This window comes from Onychomys torridus, chromosome 3, assembly GCF_903995425.1.
Source record: "Onychomys torridus chromosome 3, mOncTor1.1, whole genome shotgun sequence".
NCBI classification, from domain to species: Eukaryota; Metazoa; Chordata; class Mammalia; order Rodentia; family Cricetidae; genus Onychomys; species Onychomys torridus.
This window is the reverse complement of record NC_050445.1, coordinates 32,916,607-32,932,382: the sequence shown is the minus strand read 5'-3', so window position 1 is coordinate 32,932,382 and position 15,776 is coordinate 32,916,607. Positions and strand designations below refer to the sequence as shown.

General features: G+C 47.9%; 1 protein-coding gene across 1 annotated transcript in view; it reads right to left on the bottom strand.

The window, feature by feature from the left end:
• Positions 1–694: 694 nt before the first annotated feature.
• Positions 695–15,776, bottom strand: part of Creb3l2 (cAMP responsive element binding protein 3 like 2) — a 119,426-nt gene continuing 104,344 nt past the window's right edge. The window contains exons 9-12 of the mRNA XM_036182246.1: positions 9,893–9,992; positions 9,487–9,613; positions 8,079–8,295; positions 695–6,110 (exon numbers count right to left, since the gene is read on the bottom strand). Coding sequence (XP_036038139.1) covers positions 6,035–6,110; positions 8,079–8,295; positions 9,487–9,613; positions 9,893–9,992 — 520 coding nt within the window. The 3' untranslated portion in view covers positions 695–6,034. The remainder of the gene's footprint in view (positions 6,111–8,078; positions 8,296–9,486; positions 9,614–9,892; positions 9,993–15,776) is intronic.

Here is a 15,776-nt window from a genome sequence, read left to right as displayed (position 1 = left end):
TAAACTGGGAGCTAAAGCAAACCCTCCCTTCTTTAAACTGCTTTTGGGGGGCGCTCCTACTGGGGTTCAGCGAAACTCATGCTCTCTGAGTAGAGAAAAACGATCTGGAGCGTGCAAGGCGATGAAGATCCTTGTGCTTGCATACACTGACCTTTGCCAGCCATTTCTTCAGCATTTCTGGAGGCCTCCTCCACACTGCTCCTATGAGGAAGACCAGTTCCTACCTGGCTCAAGTCCAAAGCGTCATTCTCTAGCCTCCAGACTGGGGCAAAGCAAAATCCAACCCATAGATCCTGGAAATGTAGTTAGGGAATGGCTGTAGGAGACAACAAACAGAGCAGCCGGGCGGCATGAACCAGCCCCAGGAGAAAACTGATTCTCTGCCACTGACTGAAAAAACAATTACAGTTTTCAATATTCCTCCAGTGGAGACTCAGATTTAGCACCACAGAATGTAAAAATTGCTGGCCTGAGCCTCCCTTTTCAGTTTGTCTTGGTAATCAGGAGAAATGGTTACACACACACACACACACACACACACACACACACACACACACACAGACACACACAGAGAGAGAGAGACAGAGAGAGAGACAGAGACAGAGACAGAGACAGAGAAATGCCCTTGAAACCAGATTAACAGGATTTAAAGACTGGACAACGTTTGACTAAGAAAAATATTTATTTGCAAGAAATGGAAATACAAATGCATTACAATTTCATTTTTTTCCCAAACTAAGTACAAGTATACTACAAAGCTTTATTATTATTATTTTTGGTATTTAATTAGCTATGATGAAGGATAAGAAGTCATAAAACAGTGCAACAGGCCAGGTGACAGACTTGCAATGTACTTGGACTTAAACAATGCTGATTTAAGTGTTTCAAAAGAAAGCAACAGTCGGTTGCCAGTCTAGGCAAGGAAATCTGAGGGATGACTACATCACCATCTGGGCTCTGCTCTCTACTGTATAGGAAGGGTCACCCATGGTGTGTCCCGAGTGCTGGTGTTTTCCATAGACTCATAATGGGCTTTATCTGAGAGGGACAGTCTCTAAGCTGTGCAGGCCATGAGTGCCACCCTACTGTTGAGAAGCAGAGAAAAGGAGTCTGAAACCCCGGGTTCCCTTCACCCAGATGCAAAGCCTATGAGCTGTGCTCTCAAAAGGCAGGATGAGAAGGGCAGAAGACAGACCTGCAGATGGCATTTCAGAGACAGGCAAAGAGCTGAGCACTGCACAGTGCTGAGTGGGGCCACTGTGGTGGGTGAGCTGTTTCTGTCCAGAGAGCCAGACACAGACTGTGTGCCCTCAGAAACGACTAGACAGGCTCCCATGCCTCCCACTGCATTGACTTCTCATGGCAACAAGCCACCCCTGCTCTCTGTTTCAATCAAGTTCAGAGGCTCAAAGCTTACTTAGCACAACACTCCAGTAAATACTCAAGAAATCATATCTCCTTCCTTCTAGAAACCACGACAAAGTAAGGCAGTCCAGAATTTTATGATGCTACAAACAACAGTTAATGTTTTTCTCCCTAGCGCAGAGTGCAGACCTTTTGGCCCAGAGGCACAGAGCATTAATCTTCAAATGGGCTAGTGCCTTTGCATCCAGAAAATGCTCTGTGGTGAGGATTTAGAATACCTTTAATCCTCCTGGCTGGCCATGTTTTTGATGTGATTGCACCTCTATCTACATTTCCTAATGGATATAACCCCATTTCTTCTCCCCTGATAGGCAAATCTAATAGTGGCTCATTTGTAGGGAACCATCTCTGAGTCTCTGGAGAAAGCGCCCATCCCCAACTTCAATCTAATACTCAATAGTAACATGTGACACTTTCCAGGGACAGAAGATTCCTACCATCCTAGTTTCAGATATAAGGCACATTGGAGGCATAAGTACATAAGTATCTAGGAGAGGAGTGTGTGTGTGTGGAGAGAGAGAGGGAGAGAGAGAGAGAGAGAGAGAGAGAGAGAGAGAGAGAGAGAGAGAGAGAGAATATACTAGCATTAGTAGCACTTGGTCTTCTGAATGGCTATTGACAAACTGGTTCTCCAAGTCCCTCTTATTCTCCAACATATCCTAGGTCTCAGGAAGCCTGCTCTTCCTTAAAACTGCCAAGTCAAAGGAGTGAACAAATGGATGAATGAATGATCGAATGAGCGTTTGGCTCCTTCCAGCCCCACCTTACTGTTCTCTCCACTGTGCCTTTGGCGGGTGGGAGCGTAACTTATCCTATCACCCTGTGCTAACTGCTTCTGTCTCGAGTTTTCCCATAAAGTGGCTCTAGGAACCCACCATGGATGGCTCTACAGGTCCCAACAGGCTGCAGGCGGGAGTGCTGAGCTCATCCATGTTTCTCAAACAGAAAGAAATCACCAACTAAAAGCGTCTTCTCCCATTTCCATGCCTCCACGCTGGCAAGGATCAGGCAGATGTCCACTCCTCACGTGGGGACAAGATGTCTCCATTTCTCTGCTGGGCTCACATATACACCTCACAAGGCACATATGTCTACACGAGCTGGCTGAGAGACACTTCTAATTCTGTTCTGCTGCTTTTTTCTGGGCCTGGGCACATGGGATGGAGGGGACACGAAGTGCTGGAAAGAATTTTAACAAAATGCCTGTGGTAAAAATGATGGATGTGGACTCTGTACCAGCATAAAGAGCAGTCGGTCTAACATCCCTACTGTATGTAGACGTAAGATTCATAGCCATAGGCACTCGAGTAGATCTGGTGATTGAAACGGGGTACCTATTAACCTGGTATGTATAGCTTGTAAGTAAGCGGCCCCAAAGCTGTTTTCCCAATCCACAAAATCACATCCATGGACTGAAAGGTTATCTAACTGCCTGTACTGATGTCAGATCCCACCCCCACCTTCTGCCAGGAAGGAGCAACTGAGTTCAGCTGTCAGATTTTTATAGAATGCTTTCTTTCTGTGAGTTACACTCCAGAGTCCTGACACTTCAGAGGCTCTCCCTCAATGCTGGTGCTGACTCCTCTCATTTGCAAGATCCATTTCCCAGTGAGAAGTTGGGAGCTGTGAAAAGACCCGAGGGAGGGGCAACCGGGTTACTGAGGTCTCATCTACAGGGAAGAAAAGAGACTTGTTCTCGAAATCTTTGCAAGACATCTCCATCACTAAAGTGATTTTAAAGTGTATGGGGGGGAGCTGTTTATAGAACAGAAAATACAACCAGCCGACTAATTGTTCTGGCTTCTAAAAGAGTCTAGCAGTCTTAGGTATTTTCAAAATTTCAATTCAAGGTGTTAAAGTCTGTCACTATTCAAAACCTTCAGATACATCTGTAAGTTATTGACTGGTCTGTGGCACAGCTCAGTTGGTGGGAAAAACTGATACTCTGGCCTTGAACTTTGAACAGAAAGTGTGCACACATCCATTAGCTACTTGCAAACCATCCTGTCTTATGCCACTCTGGGTCCCTTGATTGCACTGAGTATCTGAGTATCCCAGAGGGATCATTGCTTGGTCCCCTTTCCTCACCAAGCCAGGATCAGAGGGCAGAGGTTTCTCTCAATAGAGAGGCAGTGTTGGCTGCCGAGAGCTCCTTTAAAGGGCTGTTTGAGTTCTCTGGCTAATGTCCCACGTCTCTAGTTACAGATTCTATTCTGGAAGGCCCATTTCCCACAAAGGGCCCTGCTGTCTGGAGACAGTGACATCCAAAAGAGTAGGTAGAGAAGAAAACGAAGTCCTCAGAGAACCAGATATGACTAGACAGTTCCTTCTCCTTCCTCATCCACCCTGGCTCTCCAGGGACATCAAGAGGGAGGGAAAGAGGGGAGGGAGGGAGGGAGGGAGGGAGGGAGGGAGGGAGAGAGAGAGATTCAGTTCAGCAGATGTATACATCAGCCTAAAATTTCACTTCTGCCCTTTCTTCAAACTCTCCTTCTCATCACACAAATATCACCTCATCCTGTTTTTCCCCCTTCTTAGGCTCTCATCTGCATTTTTTATGTTTACTATGCACAAACATCTGGCACTGTAAAGAACAGGATGAGCCAGGCCCAGGAAGAGCGAAGGAAGGAAGAGAGAAGACCAAAAGGAAGCAGAAGCAGATCACTAGCCACTCTCCTCTCTGTACAGTCCAGGCATCTGAGTGTAAGGGACAGGGACAGCCCTGTGAGCAGCAGGGCTGCCAGGATCACAGTGGCCTTGAGGTGGGTCTCACACACTACAAGTGAGCTTGGACATCTGCCAGCTGGGAACCCACTGTAGAAGAGAGGGAAGGAAGGAGGGAGGGAGGGAGGGGCGGAGGGAGGGAGAGAACACTCGCAATGATGACCTGAGCAGACCAAACAGGAAGCTGCTCATGGGGCATGACAGCAAACACTAATGACACCGAATCCTGTATGTGACATAGAATGCAAGGGCCAATGTGGTCATAATCCCTCTTATACAGGCTCTAACCGTCATATAGATGACAGAGGAAAAAATGAGAGAGAGAGAGAGAGAGAGAGAGAGAGAGAGAGAGAGAGAGAGAGAGAGACCAAAACTAAAGGCCCTTCAGCTGCTGCTAAAAATAAAATACAAAGTGTAAGCACATTTCTTACATAAAATCTTTTACAAGCCAGGGAGAAAAACACTTAAAAAGAGTCTTCTATCTTATACAATAAAAGAGTAATTTCCATTTCTTATTTGTATGAAAGAGAAAAGGTTGTTGGTTTTTTTTTTAACTACAAATTTTACTTTTTACTCATAAAAAAAGGAAAGGAGTTTGGGGGTTCATTGTATCTCTTTGGGTGAGCTGCAAAGTAGCCAGGCCTGACTTAAAGGTATGACTGTGGGTGCACAAATACCACCAACTCCAGCCCCCCTAGTCAAGGCAAGTGGAGAAAGGGCAGAAGGGAGGGAGGGAGGGGGCGAGGGGGGCAAGGGAGGGGGCACGCAGGACGCACGACAAGCTAGCAAGGTTCTCAGCAATGCCTACTGTCAGGCGCGGGCGCGGCTTCCCTCTGATCCAGAAACAGAGAGAGAAAACACGCGGCCATAGAGCCCGGCACCTGAGCAAGAAGACAATGTTCCATCACTTCCCATGTATTCATCCAACAGGGGACACGTGCTTACGGGGACCTCCCAGCAGTGGTTATCTTATAGGTCCCCAATTTTAAAAAGAAAGGGAAAGGAGAAAATAAGGCATCAGCTAGAAATACTGGGGGTCCCAGATCCTGGGGACTCTCCTGTTCCAAAGGCCGACAGAAGAATTTGCTTGTTGGAAGGAGTCATGGAATTTCTTTGCTACAGTCAGCAGGGAGCTTCAGCAAGCTAATAAATACTATTTACAAATAGGAAGGGGAGGCCAGGGAAACAGAGCTACTGTCCCATGGGGATGCAGGCTGTGTGGTGTGTGTGTGTGTGTGTGGGGTATCCTACAAGCAACACAGTGGGCAGGGTGGCCTGGAGGAGAAGAGCCTGATGCCTTCAGGAATTGCACTTGCGGCCTGAAAATATGGTCGGAGTCCCATCTGCCTGTGCCGGCAGCCAATAAGGGCTCCAGGGTACAGAATGGAGAGAGAGAAGACTGGAATGGCACTTTGGTACTCTCAGTGGGGGCAGGGTCACACTGGAGTCCCAGTGAGCAAGAGGGGTCAGAAGTCAGTGCTTTGCCACTCCCTGGTGCGTGTGTGGCATATTTGTGGCTAGAGTCTGGGGTCTCAACTGAACATGAGTCCTGTCTCCTTCGCAAGAACCACACCTCACCCGGAAGAATCAGAGAGTATCTTCTTGGTGCTGGTGGAAGCAAGCCTGCTCGTCCCACCCCTCCCTCACCCCTAAAATAATTTCCTATGGCAGTAAGAGAAAGGGACAGAGAGGTGTCAGCTCCCTTCTGTGTAGAGCCACTGGGGACGGACGTAAAGCAGAAACCCCCAAGCTGGCCTCCCATCTCAAGCCACTAGCACTGGTCCACATCCTCCTCAAGATCCAGGGGTGAAGGGGAAGCGTAGGGTCAAGGCAGTCTGGGCACACACAGCTGGAGTTAGAAGAAGAGGAGAGCAGAGACGGCTTCTTAGAAGGTGGCGTTCACTCTCCTCTCCAGCTCTACAACTTTGAGCGTTTCGTTCCCTTCCAGTTTGCTGCTGACCCTGTGAAGGCATCAGAAGGAGAAAGAAGTGTTAGCCACTGGATTCTGCTACAGTTCTCAGACTCCACATTGTGATTCAGTTGTACCTTTGTGGGCTGACCCTGGCAGACTCTTCTAGGCCCCTAGTGGTATTCTTGGCTCCCTGAGTCTGCCACTAGTCCCATGCCCACCTCCACATTCCCACCTTCATCTGGGCACAGAGGAGACCCACAGTAGTTTGTTTTTTGTTTTTTGTTTTTCGAGATAGGGTTTCTCTGTGTAGTTTTGGTGCCTGTCCTGGATCTGGCCCTGTAGACCAGGCTGGCCTCAAACTCACAGAGATCCGCCTGTCTCTGCCTCCTGAGTGCTGGGATTAAAGGCATGCGCCACCACAGTAGTTTGATGCTGACTTATTTCACATTCATAGCTGTTCCCTGTTTATGAATGGCCTCAGTGCTGTAAGTTTTGCGAAGGAGAACCCAGGAGAAGAAGGGCTGACACTTGCTCTAGAATTAAGAATCCAGACAAGGGCTTAAAAAAAAAAATGAATCAACTTAAAATAATACACAATATATACCATAAAGTAGATACATGATCAAAGTCTCCAGCATTACGAAAGGAGTCAGGGAAGCTTTAAGATTTGGGAGACATCATGGTAAACTGAGAGATGTGAATGGGGCTTCCAAACACTGAGCTAGGAGAGCAGACTGGGCCATGAGCCATACTATCCAACAGCTCAGTCTCCCAGGGCTTCCAATACTGGCTCCAGGTCCTCTCCATCATGGGAATAAAGTTAGGGCTGTACGTCTTGGGATACTGACAAGGTTTGTTATGATGACACACATGGGTGGTGGTTAGCACGAGTAAGTGTTAAACATATGTATGTCATGTATACATAGGAACGTACATATGATTATGAACTCTGCTGCACAGAGTTAGGAAAGAAGTAAAGAATCCGAAATGAAATCTTTGCTACTGACCCTGGAGCAGCCCTATCTCTGGGCCATCTAGGAGCACAGATTAGCTAATTCATCAGTTTCACTACACATCACCCAGAGGGTAGAGGGTGCACACGTGCTTCCCATGCTGATCAGCGTCCCCGGGTGCCGCCACGCACAACAACAGTACCTTAAGATCACATCATCCGTGATGTTTTCAAAAGGGTGCCCAACCCCAGATATGTGAGAGGAACATTGTGTGGAGAACTGCAGCCATATATGGATGATTTTCAATGTGAAAAAAAAAAATACAGTGTTTCATCAGCTCTGTCCCTCAAACTGCTCTAAGAATGGAAACTTTCTAACCTAACATAGATAAACTGCATGTTTAGACTTGGGTCTCATGCCCAGGATACCTCATGATGTATATGCAAATATTGCAACACCTGGAAACTATTCCAAACACTTTGTGGTCCCAAGCATTTCACACAAATTCCATCTGCAGTTACAGCTAATTCCTGTGTGCTGACATGTAATCAATACATTAATCAATCATTAATTATATTGATACCCAGCATGCTATTCTTTTCCTCTCTAGTTAGAAGGAAACTATAGAATTGGATCAAAAGTGCATTTGCAGAACAAGCTCTCTGATGTCACCAGGCAATTATTTTTTGAAACAGGATCTCATGTAGCTCTACGAACTAACCAGGAACTCACTATGAAGCTGAGTCTGACTTTGAATTACTAACTTTCCCGAATGCTAGGATTAAAGGTATGAGCTACCACATCTGGCCACTCTGAGAGAAAAATGGAGATCATGACTGAAAGGACTCACATCCCCTCCTGCTCTACGGGGTCATGTCTGAGTTGATGATGTGGATACTAGATTAGCTCAACCGAGACCTTTTTCCTGCTATCAGCCATAGCTGACTCTCCCCAGTGCCAGCGCTTAAGACGGGTCCTGAGAGAGCTCTGGGAGAGTGTGTCCCCCTGCCAGGGCTGACTGCTACTCCATCATCAGTCACCAGCTCTGCACCTACGAGACTCACAGGTGTTGCTGAAGCTCCATCAGCACCGACTTCTCCAAGCTGGTCTCGTTGGAGATGATGAAGTGGGGAAGATCCACCTCGGGCAGAGCCTCAAGCCCCGATGCCCTGAGCAGGGAGGAGCCTCTGTCCCAGCCTCCAAGCTCTCCAGCTGAGGCTGGACTGGATGACTCCTCCACAGGAGAATGTTCCTCATAGATTAGCAGGTTCCTGGATTTCACTGAAAAAAAGAACAGAGCCACAGATATTAGCAAAATAACACAGGATGCCCACACATGCCCTTTACTCTAAATGCCCAAGGCCAGCGGCAGATGACAACATGCTCCCATCCTCTAGGATGAGGAGTGCCAGGTGGGTTTGGCTTTCTGTAAGGCTTCAGGTTTCAGGGATTATGCATCAAAAATTATAGCAATTATATAGGTCAGAAGAACAACATAAAGCAAACAAATGCAAAGCCAACTTCCCCCACCACTGCCTTTAAGGACAACTTCTCTGAACCCTTCCCATAACTGTCTCAGGGAAAACAATTCATGGAAAATGTGGGTCAAACACTTGGAGCTGTCAAAACCCAGATGAATGAGGAGGCATCCCCAGAAAGCAGGTCTTAGAATCTGCAGAGACAGCCCAAAGCCAACCTGGCAAGTCAGAGGGAGACAATCTCTGTTGCATTATGGGACAGTCACACAGCTACATGACTCTGTAGCCATTTCCTGGACGAAGAAACTATGTGCCATTAGCTTCCGAAATTTAGAGCTATTTCCCTCGTGAAAGAAACTTTCCAACAAGCCACTGAAATTATGTTAATGGAATGCCATTTTATCATGTATGTGGCCTGGATATACCTAACTGCTGAAATCCACAGACATTTGGGGGATGGCCAAATTGTCCCTTCCCCAAATCCTGTGTCTCCTGATTCTGTGTGCGTTGTTATTAACACAGCTGTGCCACTCCGTAGACAGTCCCTCTTTGAGTCCTTCTATTTTCTAAATACTCCAAAGACATCACTGGTCAAGGGGAGAACAGGATATGCCACCTACGAGAACACCAGAGCCTCCGAGTTCTCTAAGTCTCGGGCATGAGACAGACCAATTCTTTAATTTTGCTGCAAACTCTTACTACTATAGCATATAATTCCGCTCGGGGAGTCAGGCACACAAGAGTGACCACGGGAGGTCACAAAAACTAAACGTCCCCCTTACTCTCCAGTCTTCCAAAACCACATCCCCCAAATCAGAACTCAAAGTGGAGGGGGAGCAGGTCAGAGCTACACAAGGGAGGCCAGGGGCCACTCCCAGAACACCCCACAGGCAGACGGAGAAGCTCCCCTTCTACACATCGGGCTTCCCGATGAGATTCCTTGCAGAGAGCTGGGAAATCTAAGTGCAGGCAAAGGAAAGAAGCTGAGACTTACCCACGGAGGCTGTGTACGGCTCCGACAGGCGATGCTGGCTGGGCAGAGCCATCTTGGTGGCAGAAGGATAGGGCCCATAGCCTTGAAAGAAGCTGCCGAATGCAACGGCAAAGCACAGCACAACGACCTGGAGGCGAGGAGAGAACATGGGGAGCTATAGATCCCAGACTGCGGGGAGCAGGCCTGAAGAGACAAGCCACCCACCTGGGAGCACTGGGAGAAGGAAGAACACCCCTCTGTCAGGGGACAGACCATACCCTGAGTCATGTCCCTGCCATGACATGCAGAGGGCAAGCCTTGGAAAAGGATACATGGTCTATATGGCTTCATTCCCTCTTAGCATTTTCAAGGTAGGGGAATCTGGAAACAGGGAGCTGGCTGGAGGGAGTCCCTTTGGGAAACTCACCATGAGGCAGGTGCCAGTCTGTGTGCCAGCTAACTTGCAGGTCCGAGAGACCTTCCCCATCACTAGAGTCTGAAGCTTCTGAAGTTGCTGAAGGAGAGTCCTGCCAAGGTGACAAATGAAAACCAGAAAGGGGCGTGTGAGATGGTGATGCTCTGAATGACCCGCCTGCCGAAGTCATGGGGGCTTCGCGTCTGCATCTGAGCAGGGTCCAGAGGTGCTGTTTCCTTGGGGGAAAGACACTGCCTAAGGACTACACCTGCTGGTACCATCACTGCCGAACCCTCTGGAGCTTCAAAATCAGCCTCGCTAACAGTGCTACGGCCGGTCCTGTTCTTTAGCTCCTCTGGGGAAGAGAGGAGCCCCTAAATAACCCCTGACATGCAGAAGCTTGCCTGTCAGCTAATTAGCAAAGAAAAAGGACACTCTGATTGGATGGCTGCCATACTTTAAAGTTTCTGTGTCCCCTCTCTCCAAGTCCACATGTTTACAGTGGCCCTGCAATATGGTGTTAACAGGCAGGGGCATGGGGAGGTGGCTAGACCTTGACGGTGGAGTCTTCATAATAAGATTGGTACCCGATAAGGGGCTGAAAGTAGACATCTTCCCTTCTACTACACAAGAACACAGCGAGGAGCTACCTTCCTTCCATGCACCAAAAGGCATCCCTCACGAGACACCAAATCTGCCAGCACCTTGATCTTGGCCGCCTCAGCCTCCGTAACAGTAAGAAATAAATTTCTGTTGTTTCTAAGCCACTCCATTTATGGTATTGTGTTACAGCAGTCTGAGCAGACTGGGGCAGTGGTAATTGCAAGGAGACTCATTTCACCAAGAGATGAGAAGCACAGATCTATAAAAACAAAAACACGAGAAGGAGAAAAACAAAAGCCAGCCGAAAACAATTGAAGGAGCGGCTGGAGGTGCTGGCTGTGACTGGAAATGGCCAGTGCATCACTGAGTAAGAATACACAGAGCACACTGCAAGTGAAGGAGAGAGGGAGAAAGGGAGAGAGGGGAAGAAGAGGGAGGTTTTTTATTCCCCAAATAGGACAACTGTGATGGTTCAGAGATGAGCACAGCAGTATATGCTCTGTGTAATACCAAGATGTAGTCGGCACACTGTTCAGTCTGCAAATCCTGAACCAAAATGGCAAGACATGGCAGGGACCTGGCAGCACACCCTCCAGGATTACAGTGTCCCCCAGGAGCCCCGTGTGACCAGCATGAGGCACTGGAGCCCCTCCTCACCCTTATCTCCTCAAAGGCAGCGTGCATGACAGATGGGAAGGTTTTATGAGAAACTGTGGTCTCCTGAGCATCAAAGATTTTCAGAAAAATGCTCACCATGATGTGAGGTGTCAGAGCCAAGCAAGAAGAATTCTAGAATGTCCTCAAGGGCTTGCTTCCCATTCTAGCTATCTCCCCGCAAGTGGCTTTCAATGCTGGACACACTCACAGGCTTTTCTAAGGTTTGTAATCCTTCCCTGGCCAGTATCAAAGACTTGAGTTCTCTCAGTTTAAGCAAATCGAGTGCAGACAGCTTTAAGGATAGTTTTGCCTTCTGCAGCATAAGTAGTGGGATTGGTCGGTGAATCAAAACAGCCCTCAGAATACATGGTAGCAGCTTTCCAATCTCAAAAGAAAAACCCCGTGGCCCCACCTACTCCATGTTTTTGCTTCGTGGAATAATCTATAGATAGTGAAATGATATTGACTACACAAGGTTATTGTACTTAATCATACTTTCCATTTTGGTTATATAAAAGCATGGTCAGATGTGGTCAGACATGACCTGTATTTATTTATCCAAGTAGGATACGCTTTAAAAGCACACTGCATGCTGTTCAAGGCCAAGAAATCCTGATAGAGCATCTATTTTAAATTCCACTTTAAAAGTTCATAACCACGAGCTGCTGTGCTGTACAGCCTTCTTCTGTCACTGAATTTATTCCCTCTTCTACCAAAACTTCTTCAGAACACCTCTGCACTGCCTAACGGCACAAAGCCCCACCACAGCATCTAATACTGAGCGATTTCCTGCCTGGTCACTGGCCGAGCAGACCTCCTTCTACGGACTTGAGATTCTGCAAGCCAGAGCATGTGTGGGACAGACTGTCATCTGTGGTGCCAACCCCCAGTCCCTTGTGAGGTTCTCCCCAAAGTCCTGGGACATAAACTGAAGCAAGTGCATAGACAGGACCATGTCTCCCGAGGCACCAGTTCCTAGGGTCATGGCTGCCCGCCAAGCTACAGTGGTGGCCTCGCTGCTTCCAGGGTTGGCTGGCACCTTTACTGGGTGCCTCAGCTCTGCCTTGAGCACTTGGGAGCCAGGATGCAGACTCAGCTGCGCTCTGCACAGGGGCAAGTATCCTCTCTCCACCCAGCCTTCAGCTAGACAGGCCCTTTCCCAAGCTGTATCAATGCCATCTACTTTGCTCCAGTGTCCTCTGGTGTTTTGGAAGCAAAACTGTCCTGGCTATTTTTTTTCCCCAACAATCCCTGTTTACCATCAAACATTCCACACTTCTTCCCCATCCACCCCATGGTCCTTGCCCAGCTTCCGTATTGCTTTTTAAATTTTACTTTATTAACTGACTAATTAATTCATTTCTTCCCAGCCTGGTCACAGCCCCCCTCCCAACTCCCCAGTCCCTCCCCTCAATCTCTGCCCACCTCCCCAGCAAAGTGCAGTCTTCCCGTGTACATCAGCCAGCCATGGCACACCAAGCCCCAACAAGACTAGGCGCGCACACACACACACATACCCCAAGGCTGGACAAGGCAACCCAGTATGAGGAAAAGGGTCCCAAAAGGAGATAACAGAGTCAGAGACAGTCCCTGCTCCCACTGTTAGGAGTCCCACAAGAAGACCAGTTTACACACAGTAACATACATGCAGAAGGCCTACGTCAGGCCCATGCAAGGTCTCTGGTTGGCGGGTCAGTCTTTCCATAATCGTGTGAGTTGCTGAGGAAACAGATTTCCCAAGACAGTAGAAATGCCCCCTCCCTTCCAATTTCTGGCTGAGATTACTGGGGTTAGTATCCCCTTCCCTAATTTCTCCCAGAGGACACCAGGTCTCCCCCTGCAGAAGGACTTCTAGCAAGGCAGATACACCTAAAGCTCCTTGAGAGAATAAACCCACAAGTTCCAAGCCAGTGCTCCATCCCACCCTCCAGGTCACAGGCGCCAAGTGCTGTAAGTTTGGGGGAATCTCCGAAGCCTCGCTGGAGGACACCAGGAGGGCTGAGCTCACTACCCGGAGGGGCTTCACTTGGCATCAGCTCATCCTTCCAGACTCAAAGCTGGTCACTGAGTAGGCTGCAATGAAAACAGCCATTTAATGGGCCCCGATTCCTAACAGTTTATAATCCAGATCCTGAAGGTGAGCAAACACATAGTTTCAAGCACATACTTCTAGTCTGGCATTGGCTTGATGACTTGCGGTTTGCCGCTGCTTTTCCTGCTGGGGTTGCTGGGGTGAAACAAAATGATGGTATGTGTATGTGCATGTGTGTACACGTGTGCAGCACTCCAGAGGCCCTGCCAGTCGGCATCCCTGAAGCATCCTGACAGGGAAAAACAGAGTAACTCATCTGCCTCAGGCATTCACATAGGTTCCTGTGAGCAAATAAGGTCTGGGAAATTCACATATAATGTGAGTGGGGTCTGGGAGCTGACACGCTGGGGTAATGAGTTGTCACCTCAGAGAAGCATGACCAGTGAGCCCTGGGGCCACGGCATCAGCCCAAACCACCTGACTCCACAGTCTGCATGCCTTCTGATGTGTTCCACAGGGTCCCTTCCTCAATACCCTAATAAAATTCACAGTAAAACACCTCTCAATTACATTCTCTTAACATCCAGTCACATTAACGTGAGGGTAACGTGGCTGGAGGATCATGTGCGCTGTTAGACATGAAACGTCACCATGACAAAGGGCCACAGAAGGGAGAGCTGTAACGAAACTCAGGCTAAATTAAAGGGCTATGGTAGCAGCCAGTCCTCCAATGGCAGTGAGGTGTGTGCCAGCTAACATTCAGTCAATAACGACACAAATATAAGTGTGTGTGGGGGGGTACATGTTTATATGTGAGTATACATGTATATGATTGTGTGCCCGTGTGTACCTGTGTGTACAAGTGTGCATGTGTATGTGCATGTGCGTGTGCGTGTGCGTGCGTGCGTGCGTGCGTGTGTGTGTGTGTGTGTGTGTGTGTGTGTGAGATAAAAGCAGAAAGGGGATCATGAGAGAGTGTAATGAATACAGGTGACAGGAACACAGAAGGGAGACAGAGAATAGCGGTGAAGCGAACAAATAAGCAAGTTCAATGAGATATATATGAGACCGCCATAACGAAACCCATTCTTTTTATGCTAACTTTAAGACGTTCATAAACACACAGGAAAATAAACCCCGTGGAACCGCCAGAGGTGTATTAAAGACAGGCGGGGAGGCTCCGATGAGCCCTGCACAAGCTTTGGTGTCAGGAAGTCAAACTCAGGATTGATTGATTGATTTTTATAACTTATTTATTTAGATAAATGGAAGAGATGAGGCCTGTTCCTCTGTCAGACGCCGAGGAGACGGATTGCCCTAGTGATGCTGAGCAGGTGCATGGCTGGCAGGATAGGAAGGCTGGCTCTGGGTGCGGGGGAGCCCAGTTTAGACCTCACCATGACAACTCCAGGCCTCTAATCAAGTCACAGAAGCTGTGTGCTTCGGCAGCTAAGCAAAGCTAGTTTCCCCTAACCACATCAGCTAGCAGGATCACGGAAGAACCACTCTGCCTGGAAAACTGAATGATGCGTCTCTGAAAAGCACTTGCTGCCTCTTCACGGCTGGCAGAAGAGCAAGCTTCCTTCTCTGGAAAGCCTCAGAATGGATATGATATTCCAGGGTGAGGTGGGGCATTCTGTGATGCCACCAGGACGGACGTCACCACCTGCAGCACTGAGGACCTGGATGACAACAGCCGGTCAACCAGCCTGGAGGACTGGATGTAAGGAAGGCAGCTATCAGGTGAAATGGAAATAACTATTTTAAAACTGGAGTTATGAAAAACAGCTCTAAGACCCCAGCGGTCCTCCAAAGTGCCGTACACACTTCCCCGTATTACCGTATTTTGAATCATCAGTCAGTAAGGTCAATTATGGCTTAATGAATTCTTGGGCTTCTGGGATCAAGGTCTTAATTTAGAGGGAGAGACATTCTTACATTTTTATCTGGGCCAACAGATTTTTCACAACTTGTTAAATTGGCATGTCCTATGCTTGATCGAAAATGTAGATTCTTATCCTATGGTGAATTGTGACAATAAGCTTAATGGCTATCTTCATACATGTCCTTGTGAAAGAACAGTCAACGGGAGCTGCAATCTTGCCCCCAAATAAAGCATCATGCTGCATGCTACACAGCACATCGAAGAAAACCAGGCAAAACATTAAAAGCATCCAAGACCACGAGACGCAAACACGCAGGAACTGGAAGCCACATCAGGGATCTGGTCTGTTATCTTTATATTTGGCTTAGTTTTGCTTCCTCTGTATCCTTTCTTTCCAAGATGGAGAGGGAGCAGTAGAAAGTGCAAAGGGCACACAGCTAGTGTAGGCAAGCCTTTGAACAGTGAAGAAATTCATCCCCTACTGGAGTCAGAAACCAGGAGAGAGAAAAAAAAAAAAAAAAACAGGTGGATCCCAGTTACAGACTGGGAAGTTCACCCAACACCCTCTCCATGGACATGCCTTCCAGTAAATCTCATGTCATACCTTCCTAGAAACTGAATTAGATAGGTCGTGCTGTGTGTGTGTGTGTGTGTGTGTGTGTGTGTGTGTACACGGGTATAAGCCACTCTCTAGGTGAATTATCCTCCTTCAGAAGACA